This window comes from Leuresthes tenuis, unplaced genomic scaffold (genome assembly GCF_036924035.1).
Source record: "Leuresthes tenuis unplaced genomic scaffold, fLeuTen1.0.hap1 SCAF_18, whole genome shotgun sequence".
Taxonomy (NCBI): domain Eukaryota; kingdom Metazoa; phylum Chordata; class Actinopteri; order Atheriniformes; family Atherinopsidae; genus Leuresthes; species Leuresthes tenuis.
The window spans coordinates 8825535-8845637 of NW_027325372.1; the positions used below are offsets into that span (position 1 = coordinate 8825535).

General features: G+C 40.1%; 5 protein-coding genes across 5 annotated transcripts in view; 2 read left to right on the forward strand and 3 right to left on the reverse strand.

The window, feature by feature from the left end:
• cratb (carnitine O-acetyltransferase b) overlaps positions 1 to 6162 on the reverse strand; it is an 81539-nt gene extending 75377 nt beyond the window's left edge. The window contains exon 1 of the mRNA XM_072370232.1: positions 6152 to 6162. The gene's annotated coding sequence lies outside the window, so the exon portion shown is untranslated. The remainder of the gene's footprint in view (positions 1 to 6151) is intronic.
• The window catches only part of exosc7 (exosome component 7), a 188571-nt gene that overhangs the window by 18271 nt on the left and 150197 nt on the right, over positions 1 to 20103 (reverse strand). The window lies entirely within an intron of this gene.
• Positions 1 to 20103, forward strand: part of LOC140274859 (palmitoyltransferase ZDHHC3-like) — a 350244-nt gene that overhangs the window by 13395 nt on the left and 316746 nt on the right. The gene's annotated exons all lie outside the window — the stretch shown is intronic.
• On the reverse strand, positions 890 to 7356 carry LOC140274863 (transmembrane protein 42). The gene is made up of 3 exons (XM_072370243.1): positions 7040 to 7356; positions 5542 to 5688; positions 890 to 5264 (listed from the first exon to the last, which is right to left on the reverse strand). Exons 1-3 carry the CDS (start codon positions 7214 to 7216, stop codon positions 5118 to 5120), a joined length of 471 nt encoding a protein of 156 aa, XP_072226344.1. The 5' UTR covers positions 7217 to 7356; the 3' UTR covers positions 890 to 5117.
• LOC140274853 (oxysterol-binding protein-related protein 10) overlaps positions 18805 to 20103 on the forward strand; it is a 91657-nt gene continuing 90358 nt past the window's right edge. Inside the window, exon 1 of the mRNA XM_072370230.1 lies at positions 18805 to 19415. Coding sequence (XP_072226331.1) covers positions 18820 to 19415 — 596 coding nt within the window. The 5' untranslated portion in view covers positions 18805 to 18819. The remainder of the gene's footprint in view (positions 19416 to 20103) is intronic.

The following is a 20103-nucleotide window of genomic DNA, read 5'->3' on the forward strand; positions in this document are numbered from 1 at the left end:
TAGTTAGTTTCCAAAACCTAAGATGAATCAACAAGTCTTCTGTGAATCTAAATCTGTTGGCTTTAACAGTTTTTATTTCTTTTTCATGCCTGTGGACTCTAAAACAACAGTCTCATGACACTCCATGAAACTCACGAAATGAGTTACCAGATACGTGTGTAGAAAACAACTCATTGTTTGGGGCTTCCTATACTGTAAAAGTTTTGATTTTGTTAACAGTTTCTGCTTGGTTAGGTTTATCATTTTAATAAGTAATTAGTTAGGTTTAGGCATTAACAATTACGTGGTCAGATTTTGGCTTTTCGTGTCTCATTTAGGTAGGTTTAGGCATTAAAAATGGCTCAGGGTCATTGAAGCTGGACTGTCAAAGTCACCATTAGAACTTTCGAGTACGAGGAAAACTAGAATTACAGAAAGTAATTTACACTGTTTAATGCCACAGTTAACTTGGTTTTAGATAATATACGTAAGTAAAATAAGAAAGCAAACATAAGCAAGAGCAGAGTTTCATTCTGAGGGGAGTAAAAAAGGGAATGATTACAAAACGCTTCCACAGTAACCTAAGAAGAATTGGTGTCTGATTTTGCTCAGTTTTCTTACTGTGTCTTGTTTTACTGTGAGATTGGATCAAAAGAACCGAAACAAGCAGCAGAACTTTTTTTCCATTCTGTAAATGGATGTAAATACAACTCACTGCAGTAAGCATGCTCTTAATTACTGACCACATGAGTGTGTTTAGATTCACAACTGGATTGTTATTAAATGATGAAGGAAAGGACAAACATCCTCCCATCTTATCCAGTTCCTGAGGACGCAGTGCGCAGCAGCTTTAAAAGTCTTCACACAGCAATGTCTGAATGATGGAAATGAGCATCTCGTTTGTCAGATGAGATGTTTATTGAATAATTATAGCAATTTATACATCCTTTTAAACCAACACTATATTTACACATTTGCAAATGTCCGTTTCACATAAACTGTAAGACATTTTTATCGATCACACATCAGAGCAAAGAGAAATCTGATCAAACTGTCATTACAAAGTTGAACCTTAGAACCTTGAACATAGATTTGTTGGTGCAGCAGCTTTCAGATACAAATAACAGATCTGCATTTTTTTTCAGGAGCAGAGGGACAATTGCAAAATCATTTTTTTTATATTATTGCGAGCTTCCCTTAGCTAATATTCAACTCTTAACACGACACAAAAACAGACTGATGAATCAAAACTGTATTGATTAAAATTCTTGATGAAGTTGCAGCGCATCGACTTGTCAATGTGACACAAAACCTCTCAGGTCCACATTATGCTGTTGTTCTCTAATCGCTGTGTACAGAAACAACGCGTTTCTGTGCACGCGGGTAGAAACGCAACGCACTCATAGCTACGCCGCTGTCGCAGCTGTGATTGCGGCAGAAGCTCTGTTTGGGTTACAGTGAAAGCGGGTTCACAGGCAGATGGTTTACTCCTCACCATGTCATCCCGTCAAAGCCAGGCACAGCATTCACGATCAAAAGCAAAGACTGTACAACAGTAGGTAAAAGAAATGCGTCAGCGATCGTGCTCTTGCTGAGAGATTCTTACCACCTCTCCTGTCTGATGGTAAACTCAGACATTCATGCGTTATTCCGTAAGATGGATCCTAATTGTGTTCCATGTCTGTGCCACATTTTGTGTCGGTTGTATGGAGCTCGACTCGCCAGCCTCGAGAAGTTTTTGAACTTGTGTTTGACTATTTGAATGAGACTGTTGTAAGGCCAAACCAGTGTTTCCCTAAACAAAACCATTCAAATCTAAACTCATTATTCAGCCTCACAGTGCTCCTGACCAGAAAATGATCCAGATTAAACCACAACTCTGTATAAAAAATACCTCATGATGAGATTTCCACCTTTCATTTTCAGTTTCCACTGAGTGCTAAGCTAAGCTAACATCTAGCCACAGTAACTAATGAGTTAATCAGTTAGTTAATAGTCTGTGATGGGCTTTATTGATCAGATGAGCATGTGACTGGTAATGATTTATTTTCTCTCAGCAAGTTGAGATGAAATGTCAAATCCTCGCTTTTACATCTCTCGCTACCTTCACTTCCTTTAGGTCATGTGTTCTCACAAAGTAACATAAGGCTAGAATTGGCTTTATACTTATGACATATTTAACAATGTAAAGACATTTTAAAAACAAGCTGATCGGTAGATTTTATTATCTTCAGTCAGAGCTAAGCTGTTTCTTGTTGAGCTATGATAACCAAGAACTAGCTCCTGGTGTTCCTCTTCCCATCTAATGTCTGCAGGTAATTTCTCAAAGTATCTTCCACAAAGGAGACCTATTATGCATCTTCAGATTTATATACAGTATGTAATTTGTAATTTATGAGAAAATGATCCTTGTGCGCCAGAAACACAGGTTTCAGACAGCTGTGACTACTGGATGATGATGTACGGTCTCCGGGCACAGCATGTCTAAAAGTTTAAACTACCGGTAGTTTTATTGGTAAATGGACACTTTATCACAAAGCCTCCATAGATATGTTGCAACACCAGTAACCAAACCAATCAGTGAAGTGGACAGACTATATTCTGCTGCTCCCTGTACCACTGGTTATTTAAAATGCTATACGGTTAGATTATCATTCCCCAATCAGGAAGGCTGTATTTACACTTGAACCCACATAGGGTGATTTACTGCTCACAAGCAAAGGCTTCCAGCAAGCCAGCCAGTCAGAAGACTTTTCAGAAGGAGTTCATCTTTAGACCGTAAGATCTGATGGAATGCATAAAGATTTGATATAAAGTGAAGATTATTCCTAAATAATAAGGTAAAGCCTCTACTTTGAAGTAACACAACACTGATGATTTCCGCCTGATCTTACAGCCCTGCAGTGAAACATCACCTATCTATCCTTTAATATTAGAGCCTTACATCATAATCACGTTGTGGCTGTACTCACATTAATAGGGATGAAGGACATTGGTAAATGCTGCTGCAGAGTATTAAGAGACAATAATCATAGCTACCATTATGCATTTATAATATGATATGTATTCATACAACAACAAAGTGTTAATGTAAAACAGGTTTAAATCACGGTCAGGCAAATCCCTGCATCTGTACAGAGCTGATTTATATACTGGGATGTTCTGTCCTCTCTAGGTCCCTCTTTGTTAAACACGTCACAGTGTTATGAGATACTTCAGTGTTATTGAGTCACGCTGAAAACTCCGGCAACATCGTGGGACATTTTACAAAGTCGACTGTCTGCAGAGCCCCGAAAAATTGTCCTGTTATGGATCATTATTCATGATGTGTACCAGAATAATATAAGATAGCAAATGCAGTGCACATAAAGCTCAACAGGTAATCAAAAGGCCGTGGGATGTCTCTAATGCTACAGAGACGAGGGGCCCACTCAAGTCACAAGTTTAATGAAGCCATTCATAGGGGTGTCACTCTACTGTTGACTGATGCTCCAGGATGCTTTGGGGTGATTTATGTTCAAGCTATCATGAAATGTAAAAGCAGCTGCCTAGGAATCAAAATACAGCATGTATCGTGCTCATATATTGAAGTTAAGAGCTGAAGCGATCAAGAAAGGCAAGTAAAAAGTAAACCCAGGCAGAAAATCCTTACCAGAGAAAAGCCTTTTGGCGCTACATTAGTAGGATTATTACTTGTGACTTTACTTCAGTTAAAACATACAATGCAGTGTTAGTGTAGGTAGTTTACAGTGAGTGTCTGACAGAACTGTGAGAATTAAGAAAGCCAACACAGAATGCACAGATTGCTTCATGGTGACATCATGCACGTGGTCAGTGATGCCGGGGGTGTACTGCGCACGTACAAAACCCAGCAAATGATTTCAGATCAGTCAGTTAGCTTATGAAACTACATGAGTATGTATTGTACTAACTGGTTCGTTCACAGACTGTATATAAAGATGGACATGGCCTCCTGGTTTGAACTTCAAACACTGCATTTTCTGTCAGGGCCAGCAGGGGGCGACTTATGAGGGTGAGCTCAATGCTTTGAAATGGGTGTCCATAAACCAGCGAATTACATCACAGTGGCTACTTCCATCTTTTCTACAGTCTATGTGCACTTCTCTTAAAATTATAGTTCCAAATTATATCCCTCTCATGTTTATACAAATGTGAAGTGTTAATGAGGAGGTTGTTAGCTTCGCTGTCAACATATGAAACGTGGAATCGGCTAGACCTACTCTGTTCAAAGCTAGCAACCCACCAAATGTTAATCTCCAAATATTACCAACAAAAAAACAAACAATTTGTAGTTTTACTGAGAATTAATAGCTTCCTACAACTAACTAAAATGAGTCACTACTTTTAGGCAGGAAATTTTCCTGCAAATTGTCTTTTTTTCTTCATTTTTGTCTTTCGACATAGTGCACAAATAAGATTTAACACATTAATTAATGAGACTAAAAAGTGCTTAAAGGTGGATATTGTACTAAGTCTGACTCGTTATCTCCAGTCTTTATGCTAAGCAATGCCAACAGGCTGCTGACTGTGCCTTCATATTTACTGTACTGACACGAGACTGCCGCATATATCCTCTAATCTAACTCTCAATAAGGAAGCACAGATTTCCCCAAAAATATCACATTAATAATTTAAGTCTCTTTGCGTTTGTCACATCTTTTAACTCATGGGTTGTTGTGCTATAGTTGCCTGATCTCCCAAGTAATATAAAGCTAGAATAGTTTTTGCTTTTTCTCTTCTTTTTTTTGTAAAGCCTGTATTTCATAGCTTCCCATGCGTCCATCAGCTTGTCTCCACAAGCCAAACTGTGATTGTGCTGTGACTGGAGTGGCTGAGAGCCAACATCTCCTCTGGATTTTAGAGTTGGTCTAAACAAGACTGCATCACGACTGATTCGGCAGATTTTACAGGAAACAAAGAATAACTTGCCTACATGACTGGAAGACAACAACAAACTCCTCTTGTTCTTTTGCTCCAGAGTAGTAGCTAATTATTAATTATCTGTGCTGCAGTCGGAGAAGAAAAGTGGATTTAATGCAGCTGCTTTCACTATTCTTTGGTGTCAGAGGAGGTGTGAGCCTAAACACACCACAGCCGGAACGTGGAGACAACCCATATTATTCATCCTTAGCTGCGACAGCATTCTGTTGTGCATCCTGCGGTGAAACCCTCTGCAGGACCAACAGACCAGAGAAGGTCAGAGAGATCCCCACCCACCACAATGTTATCTGTGGTTCCCCAAAGATCAGCTGGCCCAGGAAAGCCTGCAGCAGAACAAAATGAATAAATCAAAGTTACTCCGTAAGATTCAAGTTGACAATAAAATGAGCAAACAGCCAACAAAGATGCCTTTAAGGGAAACATCCAACCTGGAAATTAACAAGAGCAGTAACAAGTTACTTCTAAATATAGGTCAGCCTACTTCCAAAATAGAGCGGCTTATATAAGGAAGAAAAGGTCATTTCAATTCATTTGAACACAAGACAAGTAACGCAAAACCACAAAAGTGAGAGACAGGAACCATGAGAGGCCTTTACTTACAGAAGATACGAAGTTGGAGGCAGTGGTGGTCACAGTGGTTCGGGTGGAGGAAGAGGAATACCTGAGTGCTTTGGCGAGGAAGGTCCACATCACAGCGTTGCAGGTGAAAAGCAGCCCGCCACACAGCAGCCTCAGAGGGATGTGGAGCTGGAAAACAAAACAGAAACCTATCATGAAATATGGTGTTTTGCATCGGTGGACTCACTGCACTGACATCCCGCTACACAGCTGATCCAGATAAGACAGCTGAGCCTTCACATGCGTGTTTTTAATCTTTTCCGCCCCAGAGCCTCCCCAGAGTTGTATTTAACGTTAACCAAGTTTAAATTTGGTCCAGAGATGGGACCAAGTTTGCTTTTTTATCTCATAGTTGTGAAGCTGTAACCGGCTCACGTGAAAACACTAAACTCACTGATAAAGAGAAGGAAGAAAATGTCTAAACTATGTTAAAGCCATGAGCCCAATACAGAAATATTTGGGAATTGTTTGCTAAATCAGATCTACAAAGAGCATGCAGGTCTATAGTTTCAAAATGCTTTCCTGTAAGGACCGATGGTGAAGGTAAGTGTGTGTGTGTAGCTGCCTGTGTTTGACAGTTTTGTTCAAGCACACTAGTCTGTTTTGATTTTAAACTGTTGTTTTACCATGTTAAATCATTTTCAGTGTGATAGCTGGCAGAGCAGTGGCCGAATCATTAAAAACTGACTGACAGTCTAATAATCTCTTCACGAGGTGGTCGTATCTTGTCAATAACTATGTGAGAAGTAACCTGAACAAAATCAAACTACACCACATAACTGCATGCCCTCTGGAATAATTGAATATAGTAGTGTCAGCGTTTTTTACTGGATAAGCAGAGTAGATGGCTGATGCTCAAAACAAGACATCACAAAACAAATCTGTGCACTATAAATATCCATCAAATAACATCATTCTAACATTTTAAGCTTGTCAAAGTAGGATATTACACAGGATTACAGCCTGTAATCCCATATACTAAGGCTGATATGGCGCAGACAAATCTCGATGTGCATGCCGAAGAGCCTTTGCACTCATTCTGTAACCATCTACAGTCCCAATGTTTGATTTTTCCCCACAGATTAGTTTGACATTAAGACTACAAACACGTGTCTGCAGACGCTTTAGACATCACTGTGTGACGTAAGCAGGCAGCGTGAAGGTCACTGGAGAAACCTGACCCCCTTTAAGATGTCACCCTGAGAAAAGCGGCACGTTTAGACAATTACGCGATGCCATGCTTGTCCTTCAGCAAGCGGACACGGCACGAGGGAGCAGCTGAACTGGCTCCCCCATGTGATGCTGCCAGTGGTGCTGATGCTGAGGGGAGTCAGGGAGGAGAGGCGGGCGGGGACAATCCCCCCAACTTCCTTCAAGAGAAATCACCCCGCTGCAGGCAGGCGCGTCGGCGCTGCATTATTCACAGCCATCCTCAATGTGTTAATAATTAAGACCAACTTTAACTGCGGCGGTGCCTCACCCGGTCACAGGCGGTAGTTTCGTCCGCTTGTCTAAATTTCCGCTGCTCGCCCCACGTCCGGAGTCCGGTTTCACAGACTCCCTTCAGGTAGTCGGCTCCGAGGGACAGTTTGGCCGACGACGACGCCACGGCTCCGAGGAAACCCGCCAGCAGTGCATAGAAAACTCCCGGGAACATAATGCCGATGATGACATTCTTTAGTCCATCTCTAATATCATCATTTCCATTTTCTACATGTCGGCTGCTAATGCTGCAGATGGTCCGGGCTGAGCTGCCTGCATGGTTGTGTCAGTGAGCACGTTTCTCTGCACCTTCTACCGACAGCCGTCCGGCAGCAGCCACACAACACTGAGTCAAGCCCCCGTGGCATTCTGGGAGATGTAGTCCCATATTTTTAATAACCTTGTGTAGATTAAATCGATTCAACGTGTCTCCAAAACGACATTTAGCCCTGTAATTCCAGAGTTTTGATCAAATACTCCAATCACAACACTCATAAATAAATACTGGGTGGAGTAATGGAGTAAACATGATCAATGCTAATATAATGTGCTTGAGTGTGGGTGAGTACTTAATCCAGACTACTTGAACTAAAGGAATAGATCTCTGCTTGCCTTCAGCATACTGATGAGCTGCAGTATAAAAGCTCATTACATTAAACCACACTGGGTATCAGTTTTAATGGATGAGGCTGGTACGAGCATGTGTGTTAGTTATACATGATCCTTCTGTGCCCTTGATATCGAAATGAGCCTGTCGAGAGCGCTGGAACCAGAATTATTTCCCTTGAAAGAGTCATAAGGTGTATTTGGTGTCTGGGCCTGCTATAAGTTTATTAATCATAGTATTATGATAAAGACTGGAGTCATCAGAAACAGAAGTCCATCTCTTCATCAGACTCTACAGCTTAGTATTTAGTTGTAGATGGAGGGATGACAAAAAGGGAGATTAATAGCACTGCAGCTAACATAATTTATTCAAGATTTTCAGGCAATTATCAGAGACAGTTTCTACATCATTGCCTGAGCCTGTACCTAAAGCTTTGATATTATATACCAAAGCCACAACCTTCTTTTTATCCCTTGCAAAATTTGGGGAAATGTGAAAATAATCCTCTGTCCAACAAATGAATCATGAAAATAGTCCAAAGCAGGATAAAATGGTAAGGATGTGGAGGCAACATGTCCAGGAGGGAAATCCAGACTCTCCAGCTCCTTCTGGGGATCCCAAGATGTTCCCTCAAGGCACAATATTTGCTTAATTTAAGCTAAATGTTTGTTTCTGTGTTTGATGATTATTTGTTGGCAAAGGGTTTTTACAGTTTCTGTGAGCATGATGCTGTCATCAACTGCTCTTAAAGAAGTAAAAGCAAAGTGACTTTTGAGGACCTTTTGTTCAGAATTGCTTTGACTTCAAGTAGAGGTGAATATTTTGTATTATTTTTTTCTTTCTTTCTCTTTACATAGTGTGGTTATAGCCATAAAATATGACAAAGAAACCCATAATTCCCCCCTCTAGCAAGCACTTTTTTTGACCAACATTTAAAACCAAATTAGCTTTATGAGTACTTTGATTGTCGGTGCTTTACGTGTTTTAATGCCAATAACTTCTTTTTTTTTTTTTTTTTTTTTTTTTGTATTCTTAAGGACGTTTTAAAATCTTTATGTAGAACAAAATATGTGCAGTAGTATTTCGTTTTTTGCAACCTAACTGCCTCTTTCACCAACAACTAGTTTGAAATATGCAAACATTGATACAGTGATGGGGTTCCTGCAGCCCGTGACTGTGTGACTTTTCCATTATCACACACAATAGCAACATCCTGACATCAAAGCAGTGAAATGTTATTCAATTATCGTTCATTTTATGATTGTGTTTACTTCAGACAAGGCCCCCCCCTTTGGCATTTCCTGCCATCTTACTGTAGAGTACAACATTTTAGATACCGGCTGTTTTCATTCAAATGAATGTAATTCAAATTCATAAAAGTTAGATCACAACTCAGCTTTTTAAAAACAGTTGTTGCTTTGAAGTCTGGAAGAATTTCTTTATCCTCCTTAAGAGATTACATCACCACATCATTTTCTCAGCCAGTTTTCTTTTATTGCCACCAGATGTCTCTAGTGTGCTTTAGAGACACACGTACATCTACCACATCCTGCGTCTAAATCTTACTTTATACTTGCAACCAGACTGAAAGTGCTTGAGGCAACAGTTATTTTAAAACACAACCTGGTTTTCCGATTAGGATCCTCTGATAACTTATTGCAACAAGAACACATTGTGTTTCTATCTTGAGATGTGAGAGCAAAGCTGTTAAATGAATCCATTAGGAAGCTGTTGGTATGATCACTGCTTTTATTGCATTATTGATCATTAAAATTATTTAAACTAAGATGGAGATCACAGGAAGTTAGAGGCACAAAAACATGAAGGGTAATAAAATGAAGAGCTAAAAAAACAACAACATATTGTTGGGTGTCTGTGTGTTATCTTAAAATAATGTATGTGTTTCCCAATGTTAGTGAGTAGAGGTTATTAAGAGTGGTGAGTAATGACAATGGAGTAGAGAAACAGAGTAGCCTCTTCTCTTATCTGACTGAAACAAACTTAAGGGAAGGAGGGGAAACTGTCAGTTATATGTCCAGAGTGTACTTAGCAGGAAAACTGTGAAATCAAGTGGAGTCCTTAGCTGTTAACTCCTCACTCTGAGTTTCTAGCCTGAGGCTTCTCTGACAAACACAACTGTCAAGTCAGAGCATTAATTGGAGTCCTGCTCCTGCTCAATTGAGTGATAATTGAGCCCTTGGAGAGCTATAATGACACTTTGTGTTAAGGTCTGCCACTTTCTTCTTGTATCTTTGTCTGCCTTTTGTGTTCTGGGTCCCCCAAGGTGATCTACAAAAAATCTCTCCCCAGACTGTGGGTTTATTAGTCTAATGACTTCTATGACCTTTGGGTCTGTCAGTTCTTACGCCTTCTGCATTTTCACTGGCATTGTGCTCGCAGTGCAAGGGTATGTATTGAATATTAAAAAGTAATTAGTCTTTTCCTAAAAACTTTTCCTTTACCTGAATGCAAAATGTCATGAGGTCCAATTAAGATGAGCAAATTTGTATAAACTAAAGAATAGACAACCCTGCTGAAATGAGAGAATCTAATGTGCTGTGGTGCTTTTCGTGGAGGCTATATATATATATATATATATATATATATATATATTATTTATAGTGTTTTAAGTTAAATGTTAATTCCTTCCCAAAGTTGGTAATGTAAAAAAAAAGGATGTGAAAAGTAGTAGAAGGGACTTTATTGTGACGTTATTGTCACACTCACCCTCGTCTCCTGATATTCATCCTCACAAATCTCCAGTTTGTACAACTGTATGAAAGTAATTGATCCTCGTTTCGAATGATGCATTGTTCTTTCCTTTGATGAAGGATGGTCTGGTGTTTTCTATGCTAAAATGGGTAAAAAAGAAACCACTCATGCAGCTGTCATTTGCATTTAGAGAATTAGATCAGCTCTTATCACGGGCACCACGAGACTAACTCTGGGTCACTTAACTCAGTTAGAAACTTTCCTCTAAAGGCTTCTTGTCTGGTAAGGACCATTTGACCATACTCCTAGGGTATTCAGGCAAAGTACCTAATATGTTTTTTGTTTGATGTTTTTTTGAACAGTTGTCACAAACCACACAACTTATTCAAACCTGTACTATGTTTCCTCTGCATGATGCCGTTTTTAATCAACATGTTTTTTCTCAGTTTTTTTGAGCATAGTGGGCTATATTAGGAAGTAGGCGGACGAGAAAGTGAGAAAGTGGGAAAACAAATGCAGCAAAGGGACTCAGGCCAGGACTCGAACCCAGACGCCCAGTTGAGCTATAAGAACCCCATTTTAATAAAAAAACTTAAATCAACTCTAGAGAAGTTTGTGAACCTTAAAACCATGTGCTTCTGACATCCATTTTTGTCATGCACATTTCTGGGCCTGAAACTGCCCTAGAGTGCCTAAGGTGTGAGATACTGCAGTTTTTGGCTGTGGTTTCCAGCCCCACAGCACAAGCTTTTTCCTTTATGGTTGTTTGACATTTCACAGGCTTTTGATGGGCTTTTCTAACATCATAACAAATTCATGTGTCTGTTACAGTCATGCACAGATAAAGTGATGTATGTTTATTGATGTAACATATTTGTGGGATATAATTACACTTGTGTTTGTGACAGTGGTGTTACATCCCACAACTGTAGGGGCAGCCAAAGAGCAAAAGGTTTGCCAATTTCTGTGGCGTGTCTTTAACTAAAATTGTTTCAACAGATAAATGTAAAATTTAAAAAAATGCATCATTTCCTCAGCCCAGATGAGTCTTCACTTTATGTTTCGATCCACAAGTTAATAAAGGAAGTGAAAAGAAGTCGTGATATCAACACACTGGTGTCTTGTTTTCTGCACACATTTCACATCAAATGACAACAGGCAGCACACTAATGAGATTTAAGTTTTTAACCTTGTTACATGCACATGTGGTATTTCTTTTAAACCCCAGAAGTCATATCATGAACAAAATAAACAGTCAACACCACGGCTGAGGATTTCCACCCCAGAGATGCAGCATGTCAGTGACAGTGTTTAACTGATTCAGAGGGTTGTGTATATGACAGACCTAAAGAACTCACCATCCTGCAGGGTGGCGATTGTCAGAGGTGGCAATCAGGAACAAGGTTTATCTAAGGTTATCATTAGCAAGCTACTGAGATAATTTACATGATGCAAGAAAAAAATAGCTACTGTGTGGAGTTTTTTGAGCAAAGTCGAAGGTGACCAGCTGCACTCAGGCAAGCAGAGGAGTTCAAGACAGGGCTACTCTTTATATTCATAAACTTTTGCATATTAAATGAGGCAAAAGTGTAGAGTTACATTAAAAAAATTGAATTTTTTCTTTTCATGAAAGTAAATCTTTCAAAAGGGAGGAGTTTGTCTGACCTTCACAGGGGGCGATGACGAGCTACTCTGAACCGTACGGCCTCTGTATTCATCCTCACTGATATCCAACCTTATTCTCAAACTGCCTTGATGAATATGTATGACTTCATCTTTCAGCTCTGCATGGATTATTCACTCACAGGGACTAACCCTGGAAAACCCTATACTCTCAGCTTCCCCGTATGTCTGTTTTACACACATCAACAAGCACACACATATTCAGCTGACCTTGACAGGTCAGTGGCCGACCACAAGTCCATTAAGTGTTCTGTGAATTAATGCAAGTGGTGGAGCAAAAATATTGCAAGCTTTTGGCAAGTGAAGCTTGACCATGTTATTTAAACAGGCTGCACTTGCTTGTACAGTTCGCTCAGAAATGGAATAAATGGAAATCCCGCCATGCCCTGTAACCAAAACATCACAATTTTGAGATTAGAGTGAAACCAAAAGCTAAACATTGAGCTTATTTACACATCAGATAAGCTCTGCACAAAAACATTTTATGGAGCCATCTGGACAGCCAGCAAAGTTTGCAATGAGCAGATAAAATGTTCCCAAAACAAACAGAGTCATGATAATCTCAGTTTCCATGGATGCAGGCAAATTCAAACCAGGTGAAATACTAATCCATTAGAGCTGTTCTTTGTCAGAGCTGTGTCAGCAGAATAGAGAAACAAACCAATGGTGGAGTGTCTCTCTCTCAGTGCATTATCATCAGATTTTAATTTGGACTCTTTCTGATATGCAGATTATGTGTGTGTGCTGGGACATGAGGTGATGGGCAGCGAAGCAGTTTTTGTAGATATCTGTTGGACAACGACAGGCAAGCTCCCACAGCTAGGAACTGATAAGCTCGCTGATGACATACAACAGTCCTTTTCCAAATTCAAACAGTCTGCTTCAAAACCAGCCATACTACTCAGAAGTTCTCCCAATAACCTTTCAAAACATGTACTGACTCCGCAAAGAGGGTTTGTTCTCACATACTTTATCTGTGAACACACCTCTCTGTCCTGCCACTCACTGTAGCTAACTTTGAGACATCAAGATGCATTAAAAGCTACGAAACATGAAGGAAAAATCAAGGTGTCAGAGCCAGGAGATGAGAATATGTGCTGTGGGAGATTTCTTCACTCGACTTAGTCTTTGAAGATGAGTTTCAGGCTTCTTCTTTGCTGAGCATTGATTATTTCCTTGAAGGCTCTGAGATATATAAATGCTAAAGGTTCTGGACAGCATTACATTAATCAAATTAAGTTTTGCTTGGATCCTGACTTATTCTAAATCAAACTATTTTCAATATTGTCACGCTCAGCTGCATCCTCACTTGCCTTGCAGTGGCTGTGCAAGAGCCTTCAAGTGGAGCTCGTTCTAACTGGCTTCATTGACTGCACCTGTGAAGGTGTGTATGAAGCAAGTCTGTTGTGACTTACAGAGACTTTTATCAGAGGTTTTTGGGTCCACGCACACGGGCATGTTTTACAGAGATTTGAATATTCCTTCACTGTCACCATTTAAAATGCTATCCAGTGGAAACACTGTAGATATCAAGCTTGGGCTTAACCAACAGGCATCTTCATTTTTTACATTTTTATTGATTTAATTGAGGTTGTGGGGCTATAACAATTAGATTAGCTCATGTTAAAGAAAATCACCACAGATTTACTGAGTTATCAAAAGTCTGCGTGAGGATGAATTGCATAAAGGGCAGCTATTACACAAAGGATCTCTTTGTTGTGCATTTTATGAAACTGATAATTTTTTAAAGGGAACAGTCTACAGCTGGGCAAAAAGCTTAGCGTTGTGTGTTAGATTTAAGTGGCACACCCATTGTATATATTCACTGCACATCATGCAGTGCAAAGGCACGCTACACTTTTGTGTGCAAACTAGCCCACACAGCTGGAAAAGTCTATACTTTGTTGTATATACTACTCGGAGGATACGAGGAAAAATGGCCAGAAACCACTGATTTTTTATGATAACAACTTACCAAATGTGAAGCTGCTGTATGTAGTCATTAGGGCCAACCTCAGGCAGCCACAGCTGACATCTATCTGGCAGGGCAGAAGCAGGGACTGTAATGGAGGAGATTGGTGCGATGTCAGAGTGTAGTCAGGGACACGCACTGAATCACAGCGCCGGAGAATGGGTTCATTCATGTTTTACAGCGCTGAGGCGAGGAAATGTTTCTTTGGTGTCGCTTGCAGCAGCTTGTTCTTTCTCTGCGGAGTGAAGGTGTGGCAGTGACTGTGTGAAATGTTTTTGATGAATCACAGACAAGATGATGATTATGTGGATGAGACGGAGGAAGAGGATGAAGAAACGACAAAGAAAATGTTTTTTTTTAAATGTAGTAGAGGGGAAGTGTTTAAATGTCACACTAAGTAAGAGTGTAATGTCACAAAGGCGAGAAAAAGCGGTTTAACACATGTAATCAATATATGTTCTAGTGTTGTGTTATTACTTGTTGCAACTAAATGATGGATGGTAAATGGACTTGTACTTGTATAGCGCTTTTCTAGTCTAGCTGACCACTCAAAGCGCTTCACTACATGCCGCATTCACCCCACTCACACACATTCATACAGCACGTCTTAAGATATAACTACGTGCTTTTCTAATCATTCACACACATTCATACCCCCAATGATACACTGGGGGAGCAACGTGGGGTTCAGTGTCTTGCCCAAGGACGCTTCGACATGTATCCTGGGGAAGCCAGAGTCGAACCACCGACCTTCCGATTGGTGGGCGACTGCTCTTCCTCCTGAGCTACAGCCAATGTAAAATGAGGTACTTCATGCTTATTCTTCTGGGTAATTGGAACTTTAATAATACATCACACGTTTTCTTGTTGATATTTACTATGAATAGTTTAAATCTTCAAAGTAACCAGTAAACAAAGTGGTCCCAGAGGTAGTCGACATCCAGAGAAGATAATGAATCCAATGCAGAAAACAAACACAAGCGCTTTGTTAGCTGAACTTCAGGTAGGAGATGCAGCGATGTGTTTCCTTAAGATCCTGACAGATACTTTTGCTGTATTTTTGCTGTAAGAGGCTGTTCAGCATCAGTGTTTCTTGCATTATTATTTCAATGCTTCAGGAGCATTGTAACCAGCTAAATATGTTACTATCCGGGGCATCTTTTTCAAGTTATTCTCCTTCCACATGGGTGGTAGATGGAGCTAATTGTGTATAATCAAGTATTTCCCCAACATCTCCAAGTAAAACTACAGTCCCAGTCACATGGATCTGTACTATTTAAAGTCCTGGCATTTGTAAATGTGGAGGTTATCTTTGATCTAAAATCCCAGTAAATCTACGATGTCCAAAACCTTTACAGTAAAATTTGACCGTGTTTCAAGTTTATTCTTTAGTAGTAGTAGATATGATTTAGAGCAGGTTTTTTTGTGTGTGTTTCTGTTGTTAGTGTTTTTATTCCATCTCATTCTCTCTTGAAAATTACGAAGGCTGCATTGGTTATTATAGCTGAAAGTCTGGATAGCATTTTTGGTGCTGTCCGAAAGGAAAGAGTCGGCTCTAATCTGTCAAAAAACTTGAGGCTGGAGGCAGTGAACAAGGCAGCTGAGCCCGGAGTGTGTGTATATGGTGATGCTATCAGTTCATTTGAGTCAAATACACATTTTCTTTTCCTGTATGAGAGACATAGACATAATAGCTTGGCTTGAGGGGCGATTTAAAAATCACTTGAGGTCCATCAGTGATATTCATTTGCAAAGAGTTAAGAAATCTAGCTTACCCTACAGTAACAAAATCAGAAATAAGGTAATCCCTATTTCTGTAATGTACAAATTCAGAGTTGATGTTATCAGAGACGAGCTGCTTTGACCTCTCTCGAAATGCCGCTGACCTGAGCTTGACTCGAAGTTTAAGCTTTTAACAAAACATTGACCCTCTGTTGGCCACAGATTTTTTTTTCTTTTTACTCTCTTGTATTGATCTTTGCTTTGTGGCTGCCTCAGCTGACACGCAGCAGAATCTATCTGCGCTCTACTAAGTGTCCTGTGGAGATTCATTGGGCATGCCTTCGATTTCTCAGCACACTGTCCGCCTCTTCTTAATAGCCTGCATTGCTCTTCAGTCTGGTCTTCATTAAAGTTTCCTTTTTATTGTGGTTGTAATGGTCGTGATTGTGTGAGTGCAAACATGGAAAGGTTGATACTTTTGTTAAACTTAAACCCATGTATATTTCTCACATGATGCCAAGTGGTTTATTTATGTCCCATTTTGTCAACTACCTTCTACCAAGTGTACTTAAAGGAATGGCTTCTCTGCACATTTCTGATTTAATTTTCCAGTTTTTAGTTTGCATTTCAGGATAAGAAACAATGAACATTAGTGAAGGATTTATGTTTTCATTTATTTCTTATCTGTTGTGGTATTTTTACGCTGGCTGGACAATGAGTATCTCAGGCTGTGTCGAGATTAATGACTACATCAATGTTAAGTCAATTCGAAGAAATACTTGCTGTTACAATCCCAGTTTGCCAGGCAGGGGAAAAATGGAGGAATATAAACTACAGGGAAACAGTTTCCCAAAAGTAATGATGATGATCTTTTAGTTAATAAAGTCAAGTGTGAAAACAACCAGAAACAGTCACAAAAATACAGACCCAGTTGATGTTGGGATTAAATGTGCAATTTGTAAGCTAAGTTTCTTTTTCCTAAAACATCTGCAGATATCATTTTTCTAAGTGTATTTTTCTCAAAAAGTTCACCAAAGTGGCATTATTAGAGGTTAAAACTTCCACATGTGGTGAGGATTTCTAGGACTGGTTACCAGATGATCATTAGGGAAAAAAGCAGTAACTGCACCTGGAGCTTTGTAATTAGTAATGATCTGGGAGGCTGTTTTCCAAGGTGTTAATTGACTTTATGCTGTGTATCTGTTCTCTGAAGATGTTTCTAGCATCACTTCCTACAGACTGAAGTCAGGAAAATACCACCTGAAAGGAATGCTGAGCCGAGAGCTGAGTTTTAACTTTCAAAGCAACAAATACCAAACGCAATTAAATATTCCCGAACACACATCTGAGGGTGTTCAGCCGTGTCACCTGGTGCTGCTACAGAAAGTACAACTGCCGTTTTTGTGTCTTCAGAGGAACTTTCCTGTGATATGTGACCAATTAAACTTCTTTTATCTGCTGCCTTTGAAGATATTTAAGGAGTTTATGAGGGAGGGTTTAGAAAATCGCACTGATGTGTTTCATTAGAGTAGTGTAGAAAATATAGGTTTAATTTGATTTTGCTTTAAAATCCATTTTAATATAAATGCTACTTGAGTTTTGTCTGACTTTCGTTACCATATTGTGTCAGGTCTTTTTTCTAAGGAAATTACTTTCAGATACTGTCCACCTGCTGTAGATAGATTTTTTTTAGGTGTGTTGCCTCTTCTTTCTGCTCCACTTGTTCAGTTTCCCCAAATGTTTAGGGACACACTGCATACCCTGCTGAGATATGCCAAGTTTTCAGCTAAAAGCTCTTTGGGAATTAAAATGCAAAAGTACAGTTTTTTGTCTGTCAAATTGTGTTGTCTGCGGCATTTTTCATAGATGCAGCGGAAGAAATAAAAAAAAAAAGTGTGTCCTTGTTATAGTCTGCAAGTAATAAAGTGCCTAAAGATACAATTTAAATGGGTTGTGTAGACACAATAGGGATTCATCCTTTGACTTATTAGTCTTTTTTAAGTTGAAATGATTCATAGATCAGTTTTGAATGGCTTAACAAATGAAAAACCTGAAATTGTTCAGATTCAAAGACTGAACTGAAAAGAAGTGAAAAAGCAGCCGATGTCCAAAGTATAAACTTTGAAAGACCTTCGGAAAACCTGGAGAGCTATTGATCAATACCACTTTAAAAGATTACACAGAAGTGTGGCTGTTTGGAAGGAAAATATAATGAAATGAGGTTTGGATCAAGACTTTTGCACTTTACTGTAGTTTATCCCAAATTAACTGGATGTGTTTTTGCACATTGTCACATACCTTTTACTGTTTAATTCAGTCAACATCTGTACAGAATTAGCTCCTTAAATCTCATGCCTGAACTTGGTGGTGGCATCTTAAGAAACTCTCTGTAAATATATGCTCTGCACTATAACTCAGAGGCAACTGGTTCCAGACTCGTCACATGACATCACGTATGCTTTTATTCTATCACTGATCTATATGTTGCCTTTTTCTTGCAAAAATTGGACGCTACAGTTGAAACTGAAAACATTTAAGACCTAGTAAGAAAAATGAAGCCTCATGTTTCAAACGAAAGCCCTATCTTTTCAAAGGCTTGTCTTCTAAAGGTGACTGTCAAGTATGGCTGTCAGGCTGCCTCCTGCCCTTTTCTTCTGCCTGCTTGCTGTCTGTTTTTATTGATCCTCTGTTGCTGCACATACTTCTGTTGTTTTATGTATGTCACAGTTGTGTTGTATGTATGACATATTCTGTTGTGACATTGGACTGCTGCTGTTTATCATAATGTAGTGGTACTATTTGACTGTAACATCTTATGTGTTTAGATGTGTTTCTCCATGAAACATCTCCAAACAGACCTACCATTCCTATAATATTACCTTGGAAGAATTTGTGCTTGTCCTCATGCATCGTTGGGATCTTGCTGTTCATGAATTTACATGAGTTGTTTGCTGCAGTTACTGCTTAAATATAATAGAAAAGTCCTGTTCTTATTGGTATAATGTGTGCGCGTGTGTGTGTGGTAGGAGTGCATTGTAATATCCGGGGGGCAGGTCCAGAGTGGAGTGGGTGTGTCTGCACTATGCTCTCTTTCCTACCAGGAAAACGCTGGAGCAGACACACTTTGATACAGCCGCGGAGCACACTGCAGAGGGGAGCAGGGCTTAAACACACCGAGGATTATGTCAGCTTTCCAACGCACCGAGGGACGCTTAAAACACCGGCGCAGTGCAGTCGATGCACATTCACTGCCTCTGCTTTAGCTCAGCAGACTCGCATCTCCGCGTTTGCCCCATGCTTTGCTGAAATTTTCCCTACTAAGCTGCTGGTGCTTCTGGTCCAGGTCCGTCCCCATCCCTCCCTCCCCTCTCTTCCTGCTCCTCCTCCTCCTCCTGCTCTCCACCGTCCCGTCGCCAGGATGGAAAAGACGCTCTGCAGTCCGCATCTCGGGACCAACAAAACCAACTCCCCTTCGTCGGAACACCGCGGGAGCTCCTCTTCCAGGAAGCCCAGCGGTCGGAGCGGGTCGCACAGCCCCGGCTCCGGCTCGATTGGAGCTGGAGGCAGCCGGGGAAGTGTGCAGGGCAACAGCATGAATCTGCAGCAGCAGGCGCGCAAGAGGCAGCTGGAAGGAGTGCTGAGCAAATACACCAACCTGATCCAAGGCTGGCAGAACAGGTAAGCGCATGGATGGAGTTGGAAGGACAGTAGAGGAGGCGGCGTTTGATATGAGTCACTTTCGGTCCAGTCAGTCGTTGCTTCGTGTTGTTATTTGCCCCGTCCACGTTGCACTTTTACCACCACGTCACTGTGAGGGGGAGGAAGAGGAGAGATGGGGTGTAAATCACACTTGTTTCGTGAAAAACGAACATAACTAGCTGCACAACTAACTGCAACAAAACAGCTGATCTGTTAAAAGATGAACTTTTAGATCATTAACACTGTCAGAGAAATGTCTCCTCCTTTTGAGATGGTTGTTGTTGGTTATTCAGTTGGAGTTGGAATGATTTTTAAAGTAACCCCCGAAGCAAGTGTCAGAAATATACATGTTTAGGGTCCTCTAAATTAGTATCTAAAAATAGAAACAAAACGAAAAAAGAAAGGAATAATTAAGGTAACTGTCTGCTTAAAAATGCTTGACCCACATGCCTTAAATTGTTTTCAGCCCTTTTAATGGCTATTGTCTCTCTCTCTCTTTTAATTACTAAGCGCTTTTCTACACTTCCTGATCTGTTTTGTAGGCTGTCATCATCTATTATAGTCATTGCTGGACTTTCACCCAGGAAGCTGAGGTTTGAATCCTGTGTGGCTCTGCTGCTTTTCAGCTTCTATTTTAGGCTTTCTGTTCTCAGGCTGCAATACAATG

Coding starts and splice junctions, on each gene's coding strand:
- LOC140274863 (XM_072370243.1), bottom strand. CDS start 7,216: ATGTTCCCGGGAGTTTTCTATGCACTGCTGGCGGGTTTCCTCGGAGCC. Junction 5,689..7,039: donor AAACTACCGCCTGTGACCGG/GTGAGGCACCGC, acceptor TTTGTTTTCCAG/CTCCACATCCCTCTGAGGCT. Junction 5,265..5,541: donor CCTCCAACTTCGTATCTTCT/GTAAGTAAAGGC, acceptor GTTCTGCTGCAG/GCTTTCCTGGGCCAGCTGAT.